The sequence below is a fragment of the Hyperoodon ampullatus genome (assembly GCF_949752795.1).
Source record: "Hyperoodon ampullatus genome assembly, chromosome: 5".
Lineage (NCBI taxonomy): Eukaryota > Metazoa > Chordata > Mammalia > Artiodactyla > Ziphiidae > Hyperoodon > Hyperoodon ampullatus.
In genome coordinates, this window is record NC_136918.1 from 5,695,386 (window position 1) to 5,712,049 (window position 16,664).

Here is a 16,664-nt window from a genome sequence, read left to right on the forward strand (position 1 = left end):
CCTTTATTCGATAGTTTCCATCCCTCAGTGTCCTTAGAAAGCTCATAATCAACAGTACCATCATTGTTATTATTAATACACTTCTTATAAAGCTCAGTGAGAAACCCTATCCCCATCTGGCCTGCACAATACTAAGACACACCACTTTCAGAAGACAATGCCATAACTAAGCACATGTTCACCTGCGGATAGGGTCAAGTTTGCACAGACTTAAGAGACCCTCAGGGGAAAAAGGAGACTCAGCTTCTGGTACCATACCATCTGTCAGTAACCGCCAGCTATACCCAAAACTTATCCTCTGCCCCAGCCCCACCTTGGAAGCCAGGCAGGAGCTTTACAGCCAAGTGACTTGGGTCCCAATTCCACCTCTATAAATTAGCCATGAAACTAGAATGATTGAATTTTTCAAGGTTGCAGGGTGTAAAAGCAAGATACAAGAATCAACTGTATCTTTCCTAAGACATTCTTAGGTTAGTGTTACCCTAATACCCAAACCAGACAACACAATAAAAAGAGAACCACAAACCAATATCCCTTAAACAATGATGCAAAAACTCAACAAAATACTAGCAAACCAAACTCAGCAGCATATTAAAAGGATGATACACCATGACCAAATGGGATTTATTCCTGGAATGCAAGAAAGGGTTTTTCATACGCTGAACCAATGTAATAGACTACATTAACAGAATAAAAGGAAAAAAAAAACATGATCATCTCAACTGATGGGGTCTGTGTGCTGCAACTACCGAACCTGTGTGCTGCAACAACTGAAGCCCGCATGCCTAGAGCCCGCCATCCACAACAAGAGAAGCCACTGCAATGAGGAGCCATGCACCGCAACAAAGAGTGGCCCCTGCTCGCCGTAACTAGAGAAAGCCCGTGCACAGCCACAAAGACCCAACGCAGCTAATAAATAAATAAATAACAAAACGACAAAAACACAAAACAAAACAAAAAAACCCAAATTGCCTAAAGGCTTGGGCCTCTGAGATAATACCCAAAGACCCACAGGAATAAAAGATTATCTCTGTTCCACTGATGTTATGTACATAGTTTCCAAAAGACAAAAGTAGGACTACAAATCTGCCACAGAGCAGAGTCACTGAACTCCCAGCTCCCTGACAGATACAGATAAAGGCCTGACACACATTCTTCAGTTATTTTTGCAGGAAGCAGACCCCCGCCAGAGGAAAACTGCTGACTGCAAGCATGTAGACACCAGGCTGGTTGAAACTAGAAGGCTGATGATACTTGAGACTTCGCCGTGATGCCAACCAGGGCAAGAATTGAGCACAAGCTGATCAGGCACTGTGCAGCCCCCTCCCTCACCCGGCCTTTAAAACCCTTTCCCTGAAAGTCCTCAAGGAGTTGGCACTCTTTTCCGCCTTCTCCCTTGTGCTCAAGCTATCCTTTCAATAAAAAGCTTTGCTCGCCTAAGCATCTTGAGGGAGCGATATTCATTTCTATGGTATTGCTGTCCAAGAATCTGGAGAGGGCGCAGTAACAATTTGAACGGCCCATGCCATCCTTCCTATATCTCTTTCCTCCCTACCTAGATATCAGTTACTTATAAGGCAGTCATGTGTTAGGAATATCTTGCTGACTTTAATATACATTAGATCTATTTTTTCATTTGGCCCTAAAAAACACTCAATTTCATGGCTCCCTGTGTATTTTAAAAAGCTAAAGTCAATAGAGGAATCCAACACAAAGTAAAAAAAAAAAAAAAAATTGAAGCTAAAGAACTTGTGGAGAAGTGTAAAAAATAGCTTGGTGGCTTTACACCAGATGGTTTGGATAATACATAATAATTAGGGCACAGAGTACAGAGCTAAATTTTTTTCCTGCTTTTTAAAAGTTTAAATAATAACAGGAAGGAAGTATTTTGTGCTATTTCAACTGTCAGCAGTAAATACATGTATGGAGAGAAAATAAAAATAAATATGGAATTGAAATATACAACAATAATATAAGCTGGAGAGTGTCAAAAATTGTTTTATGATGGTTACAATGTCATGGAATAAGGTAAAAAGTACAAATTAAATTACATTTTGAGAAGTCAAGAGAGTGCATATTTTAATCTTTGAGGTAACCACTAAAAGAATAGTAAAAATCAGTTTCCTGATCCATACACTCTCTATGAAGAAAGAAGAGGGAGAACTACCTGACACTGTTCACGTTGACTTAAAACTGAAATTATCTGCTTAGATCTTTAGAGGACCCAAAAGTTTATCAAACTTGATCCACAGAAGCTAAGTACAGAAAAAGGGAAACTGTACTGAAGAACATAGAAACTGTAAATACAATGTTGTCTTTTAGTTTCTGCATTTCCCCAGCAATCTCTCAACAGCAATCTTTCAAAATATTATTGTCAAACATCTGTTCATTTCCTAGATCTCTTTGCCACATACACACAAAATCAATGTTTCCTTTCTCTCAACTGCAAAATATGCAGCACTAAACCATTCTAAAATTGGAAACAAGAATATGCCAAAAAAAGAAAAATGTTTCTCAAACTGTGAAATAATTGTTCTCCGGGAGCACTTCCATATTCCCCAAGAAAGCACAGATTACCTAGTACAGTACAGAATAGAGGACTAGTCTGTAACAGAACTGGACAACCAGGCAACACTGAGGGACAGCAGTTCCTTGGGCTTGCCCATTTCTGTCACATTCCATAAAAAGTACCCTTTAGGTACTTAAAAAACAAACAAGCAAGCAACTAATTTCAGTTGATCAAATCAGCATAGACACTCTACCCCAACACCAGGTTTTCACACCCCAATCCTAACTCTGTCTGTCCCCCACGGCAGACTGGAACATGAGACCTCCTCTGTACCAATTTATAAGCTACATAACGAATCTCTGGGACCTGAAACAAAAAGTTAATGGCCCATAATTCATTTAAAACAGATGAACTACTCAACAGAAAATACATGCCACTCCAAGTCACTGCTTACCAATGAATCCTCAAGCATCTATTCTTTCAACTGCCTAAAACCCTGGTACATTCGTAAGTCTTATATTTTAATAATTTGACTTTGTGATTTTTTATAGATCAACCTCTCTGAAAAAAAAATAGGCATCGTCCTTAAAAAAAAAAAAAAACAACAAAAAACAACACTGCTCTCCCCTGCCCTCATCTCCCTCTGTCAGTACCACCTGATGGCTGCTTTCTCACATCAGTAAGTTGATGAGTTAAAGAGCTTCAGGTTTCCGCATGGTCCTATATCTGAGAGCAAGATCAAAATCAAATGCATACAGAAATATTTCCAAAATCCCCCTCCCTGTAAAGAGAGTTTGAATGTACCGTTGATGAGGAAAGCAACCTAACAAAGCAAACCTAAAAATGTAAAGTCTGGGCTTCCCTGGTGGCGCAGTGGTTAAGAATCCGCCTGCCGGGGCTTCCCTGGTGGCGCAGTGGTTGAGAGTCCGCCTGCCGATGCAGGGGACACGGGTTCGTGCCCCAGTCCGGGAAGATCCCACATGCCACGGAGCGGCTAGGCCCGTGAGCCATGGCCACTGAGCCTGCGTATCCAGAGCCTGTGCTCCACAACGGGAGAGGCCACAACAGTGAGAGGCCCACGTACCACAAAAAAAAAAAAAAAAAAAAAAAATTCGCCTGTCAATGCAGGGGACACGGGTACGAGCCCTGGTCCGGGAAGACCCCCACATGCCGCAGAGCAACTAAGCCCGTGCACCACAACTACTGAGCCTGCACTCTAGAGCCCACGAGCCACAACTACTGAGCCCACGTGCCACAACTACTGAAGCCCGCGTGCCTAGAGCCCGTGCTCCGCAACAAGAGAAGCCACCGCAATGAGAAGCCTGTGCACCGCAATGGAGAGTAGCCCCCGTTCGCCGCAACCAGAGAAAGCCCGCGCCCAGCAATGAGGACCCAACACAGCCAAAAATAAATAAATAAAATAAATAAATTTATTTAAAAAAAAAAAAAGTAAAGTTCTAACAGTAGAAGATTTTGTTGACTGATGCATAACAGAAACAGACTTGGCCATCAAAGGATGACAGTGTCTTCTCCAGAACGATGATCAATACCAGCAGATAGAGCACTGTCCACCCCAAGCTGGCAGCCTAAATGAGGGCAGAATGCCAACTGCCTGCGGCCTCCTGCCAGAGCTTCTTAGTATCTCTGGCTGATTCTCTCTGGCTCCTGAAATTTATATTAACTCATTAGATCCTTTCAATGCTGCCAGTATAAACTGAGGGGACATCCAGACGCTGCCTGAGGAACAGTGGTCCCTTTTAGGCAGCCTGAACTCCCTGTGTGCAATAGGTACATATGATGTTGTGCCGACAAAAAGCATTTATGATGATATAATGTTTCTAAGTATCTGTAATGTCTCATAAAACTAAATACTGGTTATCACTACAAAAGATTTATTTTGTTTAATCATAATAAACACCAGAGGTTTGAAATAAGGGGTTTTTTACATTAGGAAATTAAGTATTCAATGTTATAACATTGTTATTTCAATAAAAAGTAATAAAACAACTTAAAATCACAAAGTATATCCCATATAAATGTTATGTAAATTTAACTCAATAATTCAAGTATTTATTGAGCATCTACAACTAATAATAAAGCAGACACTTTCTTAGCCCTACACAAAATAGACAAAAATATTTGCCCTCATGGAGCTTACATTCTAACACAGAGAGATACATAAACAAAACGAAGCGTATATAGTATATTAGCATGTTAGATGGTGCTAAGAACTATGGATAAAACAAAGCACGGAAGGCAATATGATATGTGGGGGACAGGACTGCCAACTGTAAGCAAAGTAGTCAAAAAAAGAATCCCTGAGAGACTGTGATGTGACACTTGAGTAAGGAGACAGAAAACAAACCATGCAGCTATCTTTAAAAAAGCATGCATGGCAGAGGGAAAAGGAAGAACAAGATGTACAAAATCCCTGAGGTGAGAATATGGTCAAGGAAAATTTCAGAGAAAAGCAAGAATATCATTGTGGCTGGAGCAGAATATGCAAGAGGTATAGTAGATGAAGTCAGAAGGTAACACGGGGCCAGATCATGTAAGGCCATGGTAAGAGTTTTGGATTTTCCTCTTAAAAAAAAAAAAAGGAAAGTCATTGGAGTGTTTTGAGCTACTATGTTGAGAGCACATTGAAAAAGGCAAGGGTGGGAGTAAGGGAAGCAAGAGAGAAGCAGGAAAGAAATGAAGGTGACTTGGACCAGAATGGAGACTAAAAGAAGAAAGTTTGGGGAGGAAATTCAGGAACTCAGTTTTAGACATGTAAAAAAGTTCTAGATGTCTATTAGACATCCAGTAGAGATATCAAGTAGGGTGCAGGATATGAGTCTGAAATTAAGGGAAGAGGTGTGTGCTATGGATTTAAAAGTGCTGTGAATTAGACTGAGCATCACCAAGGGAGTTAGACTTTATAGGAAAGAGAAAGGTCTGGGGAATCCAACACTAAGAGGTTAGGAAGATGCGAAGAATCGGCAAAGGAGCTGAAAAACAACCAATGGGGTTGAGGAAAACCAAAAGAGAGGATGTTCTGGAAACGAAGCAAATAAAGTATTTCAAGGTAACGACAATGATAGGTCAAGTAAGATAAGGACCACTGAATAAGTAACACGGAAGTCACCTGTAACCCTGACAAGCTGTCTTAATACCATCATGTAAGAAAATGTTTAGCTCAGTACCTGTAAAGCTTTATGCTCCTTTTGAAATTCTTTTATTTTATTCTGTTGCTGGCAAACCCTATTTAGGGATTCATCCTCCATTTCACCAATTTTGGATTTCACACTCTCCATAATTTGTTCCAAGTCATTAGCTCGTTGTTCCTGATCTGCTGCTCGGCTGTGTTGTAGCTGAAGTTCATTTCTAATAACAGACACACAATTCCTTCCCTTAGTAATAAAAACAGAGGCTTCCCTGGTGGCGCAGTGGTTGAGAGTCCGCCTGCTGATGCAGAGGACACGGGTTCGTGCCCCGGTCCGGGAAGATCCCACATGCCGCGAAGCGGCTGGGCCCATGAGCCATGGCCACTGGGCCTGCACGTCTGGAGCCTGTGCTCCGCGATGGGAGAGGCCATAACAATGAGAGGCCCGCATACCGCAAAAAATAAATAAATAAATAAAATTTAAAAAATAAAAAATAAAAATAAAACATCAACAAACATATCCATCTAATAACACAATGAGTTTCTAAAATTTCTTTGCATTCTTAAAATTTCTATCCTATAACACAAACCAACTGAAGAAATATAGGATACCATTACATATCTAAGCTAAGCTATTACCAAAAGATTTACCTAATAAAAACATTTTTAATTTAATATTTAATCAAAATGGAAAATTAAATTTCAAGATTTTTTTCAAGGGAGTTATTTTTAGAATGCATACCACTTGTACACAAACAATTCAAAAGAGATCTTTTTTTTCCATTTTCTTACTTAAGCTGCTTATTAGTTTCTATGAGCTCCTGGATAATGTTCTGTTGACGTGATGTTTCTTCCATCAAAGTTTTTAAATTCTCCCTCATCCTTTGTGATGACTGTTTGTCAAAAATGATGAGATCTAGATTTTCTGAAATGTAATACACATAGTAAAAATAAAGATAAGGAAAAAAATTTAACATCAAAAATTTTTTAACAGAAAAAGAACATTTTTATCTTAAGAAGCAAGAATAGGACCTGATTACCTTCCATATCTGTTCTTTTGACTTGACATAAAGGTTTTAAGCCATGCATCAGCAACAGCACGTTTACGCTTTCCCATTCTGCTTCTTCCCGCTACAATTACGAGGGAGAAAAGGATCAACTTTAAGATGTAAGGTGAAGAAATACCCTTGTATATAATTTCCTTTGTTTCCAGAATAACAGACTTTTTCTCCAAAAGCTTTTTTATACACATATAATGATTAAAATTAAAACAAATTTGTTTCTAACAAAATTAAGAGACTAAAAAGGATGCAAAGAAGCACAGATAATTATATCATTCCAGAATACTCATATATAGGCCTTCATGAATAAATTAAATAAAAATAAAAAACCTTGTAATTTCAGTGAAACAAGCAGAACTTAGGGTTTTTGTTTTTTGTTTTTTTAAAGTCTTTATTGAATTTGTTACAATACTGTTTCTGTTTTATATTTTGGTTTTTTGGCCACGAGGCTTGTGGGTTCTTAGCTTCCAACCAGGGATCGAACCCACACCCCCTGCATTGGAAGGCCAAGTCTTAACCACTGGACCACCAGGGAAGTCCCGCCCTTAGGTTTTTTATTTAACTGAACCAGACCAGGCCCCAATCAAAATAAAAAGCTGCAAATTAGGTTATATTAATTGAAGAGTAAAGAAAGGTTGAGTCACTAAGAAACAAGTGTCACTTTAATCCTGACTAGGGTCACAACAAAATCAAAACATATCTGACTTGACAGAGCCAGTAATTTAGAGAGAACTTGTCCATTATACAAGGAACTAACTATGAAAAGGAGTCTGCCCATCCAGGTAACTGATTCTAGTAGAATCATTGTGAAAGACACTCAAGTTTTGTATTGCTGATTCTAAATATGTATTTACACCATAAACCTGAGAGGGTAACTCTTACTCTCTAGATTAAAAAAGAATAAAAACTAAAATAAGTAAAAACCTAACAATGGGAAGAAAAATAAGAACATAAAATACAGATAAGAACAGAAATGGAGATTTTTTTAAATGACACATTTAAATCCATGATATTAACAGTTTTATAACAGGCTCTTAATTTAAGTACAATGATCAATTTTGAAATCACTGTGTGAGGTACTTTGTGTTCTTTTTTAAAATACCTTAAGTATCTTATTTATTTGTGAAAATATAATTTGAGTGAATATTCAATCTATTTAAAATGCTTGAAAAAATATATTTTATACATTTTCATTAGTGTAGAGTACGTAAATATCATAACTTTAAGATTAATAATTTAGACTTTTCCCCTCCCATCCTCCTAGACAATTTTTAAAAGTATTCTCCACATCCAAATGCCCCTCAGACATTAAAAAATCTACCAAGATAGATAAGCAACAAGGATACACCATATAGGTAGAGAATTATAACCATTATCTTATATTTTTTAATGGAGTAAAATCTGTAAAAATACTGATTCACTATGTTGTACACCTGAAACTAATATAGTACTGTAAATCAACTATACTTCAATTTTTAAAAAATCTGTCAAGACAAAAAACAAATTATGATGACTCTCTGATAGCACTATGACTCAGTGCCAAACAAATCTTTCCTTTTGACTGCTGACTTTCTTCCCTTTCTTTATCCTTTCTATAACTCTCCTCCCTCCCACAAACTTTTCCCTTATTTATGTCTTCTGGTCACAAAGATTAATGACATAGAACTAAAATTATTGCTGATATCTGTCTTAGGAGCCAAAAGCTCTGTGTGGGTATATAAGTGGATGCCTACTATGATTCATAAAAACAAAATGCTCTATAAATAACAATGTCACACATTTTGAATGACCCAGTTACACATATCGTTCCTTGATAGCTCTTTTAAGAGAAAGAAAAACAACTGTTTGCAAATTCTGAAAATAGTTGAGAATGGTATTTTCCAAAATATGTGCTGCAGAACACCAGTCTAACGAAATATTCATCAGATTAGTGTTAAATAAGTAGGAAATACTGTATACTAAAGCCTCTTTTTGGAGACTGATAGTACAGTAAGTCCCCTACATACAAACGAGTACTGTTCCAACAGCGTGTTCATAAGTCCAATTTGTTCTTAAGTCCAACAAAGTTAGCCTAGGTACCCAACTAACACAATCGGCTATACAGCACTGTACTGTAATAAGTTTCTAACACTTTTCACACAAATAATACATAAAAAACAAACAAACACAAAAAATAAACATTTTTAATCTTACAGTACAGTACCTTGACAAGTACACTAGTACAGTACAACAGCTGGCATACAGGGGCTGGTATCAAGTGAACGGGCAGGAAGAGTTACTGACTGGAGGAGAGAGAGGAGGTGGGAGATGGTAGAGATGAAGGATCGTCAGCAATAGGAGACGGAGGGCAAGATGCAATTTAACTCACGTCTGACGTTGATGGCACAGGTTCTGGTTCCTTGCTGGCACCAGATGCACGTTCGCATCTTTGAAAGTTCGCAAATTGAAGGTTCGTATGTAGGGGACTTAGTGTATTGTGAAGTCTTAGAATAATGGTATCACTTAATAGTCTTTAACCCATCATTTCCCAAAATGATTTTACTAAAGCAGCCTTTGAAAGTAAGATTTTTCACATTTGTAGATGTGGTATTCTTTGACATATACTTTGACAAACACTGGCTTCAAATATTTTAGGTTTACCTGTTTTTCAGTCATGAGTCTGTTTGATGATTTGCTGGACTCCTGGGCTTTAGGGGCTGCTGTAGATACAATTTTCTTTGTAGAGTCAAAGGAAGTAGAGGTTGACAATAAAAAATTGTGAGTTGCCTAAATTAAGAAAAAAGTGCAACAGGTGTTAAAGGAAATTACATCTAAAAGAAGCTACTACTCTTAGGCAATTTAAGTATTCCTGTGTCAAAACTTTTATGACTTCTAAGAAAACTGATTTTAAGAATTTTATAATGTTCTCCTCCAGAAATAAAGCATTATGGGGTTTTACATACATACACACAAAGAAAACTATTTGTTTTAACTAGATAATATGAAAAGCAAGTGATGCTAATAAATAAATTGATGTTTTTTGGAAGCTGCTTCCCCAAAAAACTGAAAGAACTGTGTCTGACCCAAAGTTACAGGCCAGTCTAACAATTCACTGGACTAATTCGAAGGGTAAATGACGTGCCACATTCTTAGGTGGTCTTTATTTATTAAGTAGCTAAGAAGCTAGCAACAATGGATTCTGTATGGCACACACAAAGGTTTATATTAAGTTTACCTTCCCATCACGTGCTCTTGTTGTCTAAGACTGTGCCACTCTGTAGGAAAATATTTCCTTGGATTTTCTGATATCTAATTGCTCCTTTGCAGAGGCACAATCACACACACACATTCATTAGCATCATGGAATCTCAGAGCTTGAGAGAACCTCGGAAATTGTTTAATCCAAAATCTATAGCTGCCCAGGGCTGGCAAGAGAGAGTGTTGGGAGAATTGTACCAATATATCAGATGCTAAAACCGTCTGAGACCCAGAGAGGTAAAATGATCTTCCCAGGATTCCTTAGAAGTAGGTCTCTCTGCTGCTAGTTCAGTATTTCTTGCAAAGGACCATTCTGTCCTTCTATATCTGCTTCAGGTAGTAAAATCCAACTAAACAATTTACTAGCCACCAATAATTCATTTTCAGCTAAACCTAGTAACATGTTACAAATTCTCAAATTCTGCCATTTTTGCTGCTTGACATCACAGACTACTCTCTCCCCTTTAAATTCTGGTCTCCAACAACTATGTCACCCACTATGTTCACCCCTCCCACCTTTATTTTAAATAAAGATACTTCTCAAAAATATCAGCCAACTTCAACGGCTATCACCTTTCAGCTAGATTTTAAACTTTTCGTTAGAGAAATTTTCAAAAATACATAAAAGTAGAGAAAGAGTACAATGAACCCAAGTATTCATTAATCCAGGTTCAATGATAACCAACAATCTTCCATACTTGCTTCATTTCTTCCTTACCCACTTATATTTCAGTATTCATCTCTAATAAATACAGACCCTTTTTAAACATATCTTCAATACCACTGTCACACCCAATTATAGTAATAATTCCTTACTATCACTTAATATCTAGTCCATGTTCAATTCTCCCCCAAATGTCTTAAAAATGTCTTTTGGGGTTTTTATTCAAGGAATCCATATAGCATTCCTAAATTTCTTTTAATCTGTAACAATCTCACTCATCTCCCCCACCCTCTTTTTTTTTAACCTGACATTTATTTGTTGAAGAAATAGGCCATTTGTCTTATAGAATTACTCACATTTCAGATTTGGCTTATTGTATTCTTATCATTTAACATACTTCTTCATCCCCTATATTTCTTGTAAACTAAGTTACATCTAAAGGCTTTACTAAATTCAGGTTCAGTATTTTTTGGCAAGAATACTTCAGAGGTGATGCTGTGTTCTTCCTACTGCATCACCATCAGGAGTCAGCCAGTTTTAAAGTGGGAAGAATACATCTGTAGCAGACATATGGGGAGTAAATATCAATGTAAGAGAATCCCCCAAGAGTGTGGAGCCACATATTCTGACAATCTCCCTAACAGCCACACCAGACTTCTTTCAAGTCTTCAAGTGTCATCTCCTTCCAGGTTCTAGGCCTAGGCACTCTTATCCTTTTCACTTAGTTAACTCATACTTGACCTTCAGCTCTCGACTCATATTTCCTTCTTCAGGGAAATCTCCCCTGATCCCATGACCAGATCAGGTCCTCTTTTAATATGCTCTTCTAGCACTACAAAGAGTAAAGTATAAAGGTTTAGAGTTCAGAGTCAGGTGGCCTGCGTGACTAGCAGCTTAACCATTTATTAAACTGTGTGACATGGACAAACTCAACATCTTTGAGCCTTGATTTCTTCATCTGTAAAAGAGAAAACATAGTAATGCCTGTATCTCATAGGTCGAATTAAGTCAGACAACATATAGAAAGTATGTAGAACCTGAAACATAGAAACTTATAAATAATTGGTGTCATTGCCATATATCAGTATGCTGAAAGAAACAGATCTTACCTAATCATACCACTGTATATTATCTTAGACTTTTCCTACAAATTACACAGCTTAATCATCTGTGTAATTTGTTTTATATGAATATGTCTATATAAGACTAAATTCCATGAGGTGAGTAGCCTACTTTTTGGTAATAGTAGAGTGGGCAACTCTGCCTCCAAAGACAATGAAAAAAGCTGAACAAACTATGTTAAAGAAATGTCTTCTTCTTAAAAGCATTAAAGAACTAATAAGATAATGATGAATTATCAAGGGAAAAAAATCAAGATGAAAACTCACTTTTTCCCTGAAGGCATTTGCCAAATCCAAAGAAAAATCTGTGAAAATGAATGCTAAAATCAAAGACACTCCCCCATTTAAAACTGTTACCTAGATGGGCTATAACTCTCAGAATAAGGGTGAACCAGATGTAAACCACCTCTGAAACCTAGCTTCTTCTCCTCTGGGTCATTCTTATATGTCAAGAAGGTCCCACATTAATAGTGCTTCCATTGATTTACCAATTTTCAAGAAAATGAATTGGTTCCTTATCTTCTGAAGATAATCCTGTTTTAAAAATCTAACATTGGGGCTTCCCTGGTGGCGCAGTGGTTGAGAGTCTGCCTGCCGATGCAGGGGACATGGGTTCGTGCCCCGCTCCGGGAAGATCCCACATGCCACGAAGCGGCTGGGCCCATGAGCCATGGCCGCTGAGCCTGCGCATCCGGAGCCTGTGCTCCACATGGGAGAGGCCACAACAGTGAGAGCCCCGCGCACCAAAAAAATAAAAAAATAAAAAAAAAATAAAAATCTAATATTACTATGAGGTTGTGAATTTAAACATATTTTATACATTTCAGTTCACTGCAATTATTATTATTATTATTATTAATATTTAAATGGATTATAGACCTAAATGTAAGACCAGATACCATAAAACTCTTAGAGGAAAACATAGGCATGACACCCTTTGACATAAATTACAGCAATATCTTTTCGATCCATCTCCTACAGTAATGGAAATAAAAATAAACAAATGGGACCTAATTAAACTCAAAACCTTTTGCACAGCAAAGGAAGCCACAAACAAAATGAAAAGACAACCCACAGAATGGGAGAAAATATTCGCAACCAACAACGAATTAGTCTCAAAAATTTACAAACAGCTCATGGGGCTCAATATCCAAAAAACAAACAACCCAGTCAAAAAATAGGCAGAAGACCTAAACAGACATTTCTCCAAAGAAGACATACAGGGACTTCCCTGGTAACGCAGTGGTTGAGAGTCCGCCTGCCAATTCAGGGGACACGGGTTCAAGCCCCGGTCTGGGAAGATCTCACATGCCGAGGAGCAGCTAAGCCCATGTGCCACCACTACTGCGCCTGCGCGTCACAACTGCTGGGCCCACGTGCCACAGCTACTGAAGCCTGCATACCTGGAGCCCGTGGTTCTGCAACAAGAGAGGCCACTGCGGGCTTCCCTGGTGGCGCAGCGGTTGGGAGTCCGCCTGCCGATGCAGGGGACACGGGTTCGTGTCCCGTTCCGGGAGGATCCCACGTGCCGCGGAGCGGCTGGGCCCGTGGGCCATGGCCGCTGAGCCTGCGCGTCTGGAGCTTGTGCTCCACAACGGGAGAGGCCACAACAGTGAGAGGCCTGCATACCACAAAAAAAAAAAAAAAAAAAAAAAAGAGAGGCCACTGCAATAAGAAGTCCACACACAGCAACAAAGACTAGCCCCAGCTTGCTGCAACTAGAGAAAGCCCACGTGCAGCAATGAAGACCCAACGAAGCCAAAGATAGATAAATAAATAAATAAATAATATATATATATATATTTTTTTTTTACAAAAAGAAGACATACAGCTGGGCAAGAGGTACCCGAAAAGATTCCACCACTGCTATCTATTAGAGAAATGCGAATCAAAATTATGAGATATCGTCTCACACCAGTCAGAATGGCCATCATCAAAAAATCTACAAACAATTCCAAAATATAGCAGAGGGAGGAACACTCCCAAACTCATTCTACGAGGCCACCATCACCCTGATACCAAAACCAGACAAGGATGTCACAAAGAAAGTAAACTACAGGCCAATATCACTGATGAACATAGATGCAAAAATCCTCAACAAAATACTAGCAAACAGAATCCAACAGCACATTAAAAGGATCATACACCATGATCAAGTGGGGTTTATTCCAGGAATGCAAGGATTCTTCAATATACACAAATCAAACAATGTGATACATCATATTAACAAACTGAAGGAGAAAAACCATATGATCATCTCAATAGATGCAGAGAAAGCTTTCTACAAAATTCAACACCCATTTATAATAAAAACCCTGCAGAAAGTAGGCATAGAGGGAACTTAACTCAACATAATAAAGGCCATATATGACAAACCCATAGCCAACATCATCCTCAATGGTGAAAAACTGAAACCATTGCCACTAAGATCAGGAACAAGACAAGGTTGCCCACTCTCACCACTCTTATTCAACATAGTTTTGGAAGTTTTAGCCACAGCATTCAGAGAAGAAAAGGAAATAAAAGGAATCCAAATGGGAAAAGAAGAAGTAAAGCGTCACTGTTTGCAGATGACATGATACTATACATAGAGAATCCTAAAGATGCTACCAGAAAACTACTAGAGCTAATCAATGAATTTGGTAAAGTAGCAAGATACAAAATTAATGCACAGAAATCTCTGGCATTCCTATACACTAATGATAAAAAATCTGAAAATGAAATTAAGAAAACACTTCCATTTACCACTGCAACAAAAAGAATAAAATATCTAAGAATAAACCTACCTAAGGAGACAAAAGACCTGTATGCAGAAAATTATAAGACACTGATGAAAGAAATTAAAGATGATACAAATAGATGGAGAGACATACCATGTTCTTGGACTGGAAGAATCAACATTGTGAAAATGACTCTACTACCCAAAACAATCTACAGATTCAATGCAATCCCTATCAAACTACCACTGGCATTTTTCACAGAATCAGAACAAAAAATTTCACAATTTGTATAGAAACATAAAAGACCCCGAATAGCCAAAGCAATCTTGAGAACGAGAAACGGAGCTGGAGGAATCAGGCTCCCTGACTTCAGACTATACTACAAAACTACAGTAATCAAGACAGTATGGTACTGGCACAAAAACAGAAAGATAGATAAATGGAACAGGATAGAAAGCCCAGAGATAAACCCACGCACATATAGTCACCTTATCTTTGATAAAGGAGGCAGGAATGTACAGTGGAGAAAGGACAGCCTCTTCAATAAGTGGTGCTGGGAAAACTGGACAGGCACATGTAAAAGTATGAGATTAGAACACTCCCTAACACCATACACAAAAATAAGCTCAAAATGGATTAAAGACCTAAATGTAAGGCCAGACACTATCAAACTCTTAGAGGAAAACATAGGCAGAACACTCTATGACATAAATCACAGCAAGATCCTTTTTGACCCACCTCCTAGAGAAATGGAAATAAAAACAAAAATAAACAAATGGGACCTAATGAAACTTCAAAGCTTTTGCACAGCAAAGGAAACCATAAACAAGACCAAAAGACAACCGTCAGAATGGGACAAAATATTTCCAAATGAAGCAACTGACAAAGGATTAATCTCCAAAATTTACAAGCAGCTCATGCAGCTCAATAACAAAAAAACAAACAACCCAATCCAAAAATGGGCAGAAGACCTAAATAGACATTTCTCCAAAGAAGATATACGGACTGCCAACAAACACATGAAAGAATGCTCAACATCATTTATCATTAGAGAAATGCAAGTCAAAACTACAATGAGATATCATCTCACACCAGTCAGAATGGCCATCATCTAAAAGTCTAGAAACAATAAATGCTGGAGAGGGTGTGGAGAAAAGGGAACACTCTTGCACTGTTGGTGGGAATGTAAATTGTTACAGCCACTATGGAGAACAGTGTGGAGGTTCCTTAAAAAACTACAAATAGAACTACCATATGACCCAGCAATCCCACTACTGGGCATATACCCTGAGAAAACCATAATTCAAAAAGAGTCATGTACCAAAATGTTCATTGCAGCTCTATTTACAATAGCCAGGACATGGAAGCAACCTAAGTGTCCATCATCAGATGAATGGATAAAGAAGATGTGGCACATATATACAATGGAATATTACTCAGCCATAAAAAGAAACAAAATTGAGTTATTTGTAGTGAGGTGGATGGACCTAGAGTCTGTCATACAGAGTGAAGTAAGTCAGAAAGAGAAACACAAATACCATATGCTAACACATATATATGGAATCTAAGGAAAAAAAAATGTCATGAAGAACCTAGGGGTAAGATGGGAATAAAGACACAGACCTACTAGAGAATGGACTTGAGGATATGGGGAGGGGGAAGGGTAAGATATGACAAAGTGAGAGAGTGGCATGGACATATATACACTACCAAACGTAAAATAGATAGCTAGTGAGAAGCAGCCACATAGCACAGGGAGATCAGCTCGGTGCTTTGTGACCACCTAGACGGGTGGGATAGGGAGGGTGAGAGGGAGGGAGATGCAAGAGGGAAGAGATATGGGAACATATGTATATGTATAACTGATTCACTTTGTTATACAGCAGAAACTAACACACCATTGTAAAGCAATTATACTCCAATAAAGGTGTAAAAAAAAATCTACAAACAATAAATGCTGGAGAGAGTGTGGAGAAAGGGGAACCCTCCTACACTGTTGGTGGGAATGTAAATTGATACAGCCACTGTGGGGAACAGTATGGAGGTTCCTTAAAAAGCTAAAATATAGAGCTATCATATGATCCAGCATTTCCCTTCCTGGGCATATATCTGCAGAAAAACACAGCTCGAAAAGATACATACACCCCAATGTTCATTGCAGCACTGTTTACAATGGCCAAGACATGGAAGAAAATCTAAATGTCCAT

The 16,664-nt window shown here is 38.3% G+C and overlaps 1 protein-coding gene across 1 annotated transcript in view; it reads right to left on the reverse strand.

Moving 5' to 3' along the window:
* The window catches only part of CEP70 (centrosomal protein 70), a gene marked incomplete at its 3' end in the record, with an annotated part of 83,686 nt that overhangs the window by 49,974 nt on the left and 17,048 nt on the right, over positions 1-16,664 (reverse strand). Inside the window, exons 3-6 of the mRNA XM_079705013.1 lie at positions 9,356-9,481; positions 6,695-6,785; positions 6,447-6,570; positions 5,695-5,875 (exon numbers count right to left, since the gene is read on the reverse strand). Of these exons, the coding sequence (XP_079561139.1) occupies positions 5,695-5,875; positions 6,447-6,570; positions 6,695-6,785; positions 9,356-9,481 (522 nt within the window). The remainder of the gene's footprint in view (positions 1-5,694; positions 5,876-6,446; positions 6,571-6,694; positions 6,786-9,355; positions 9,482-16,664) is intronic.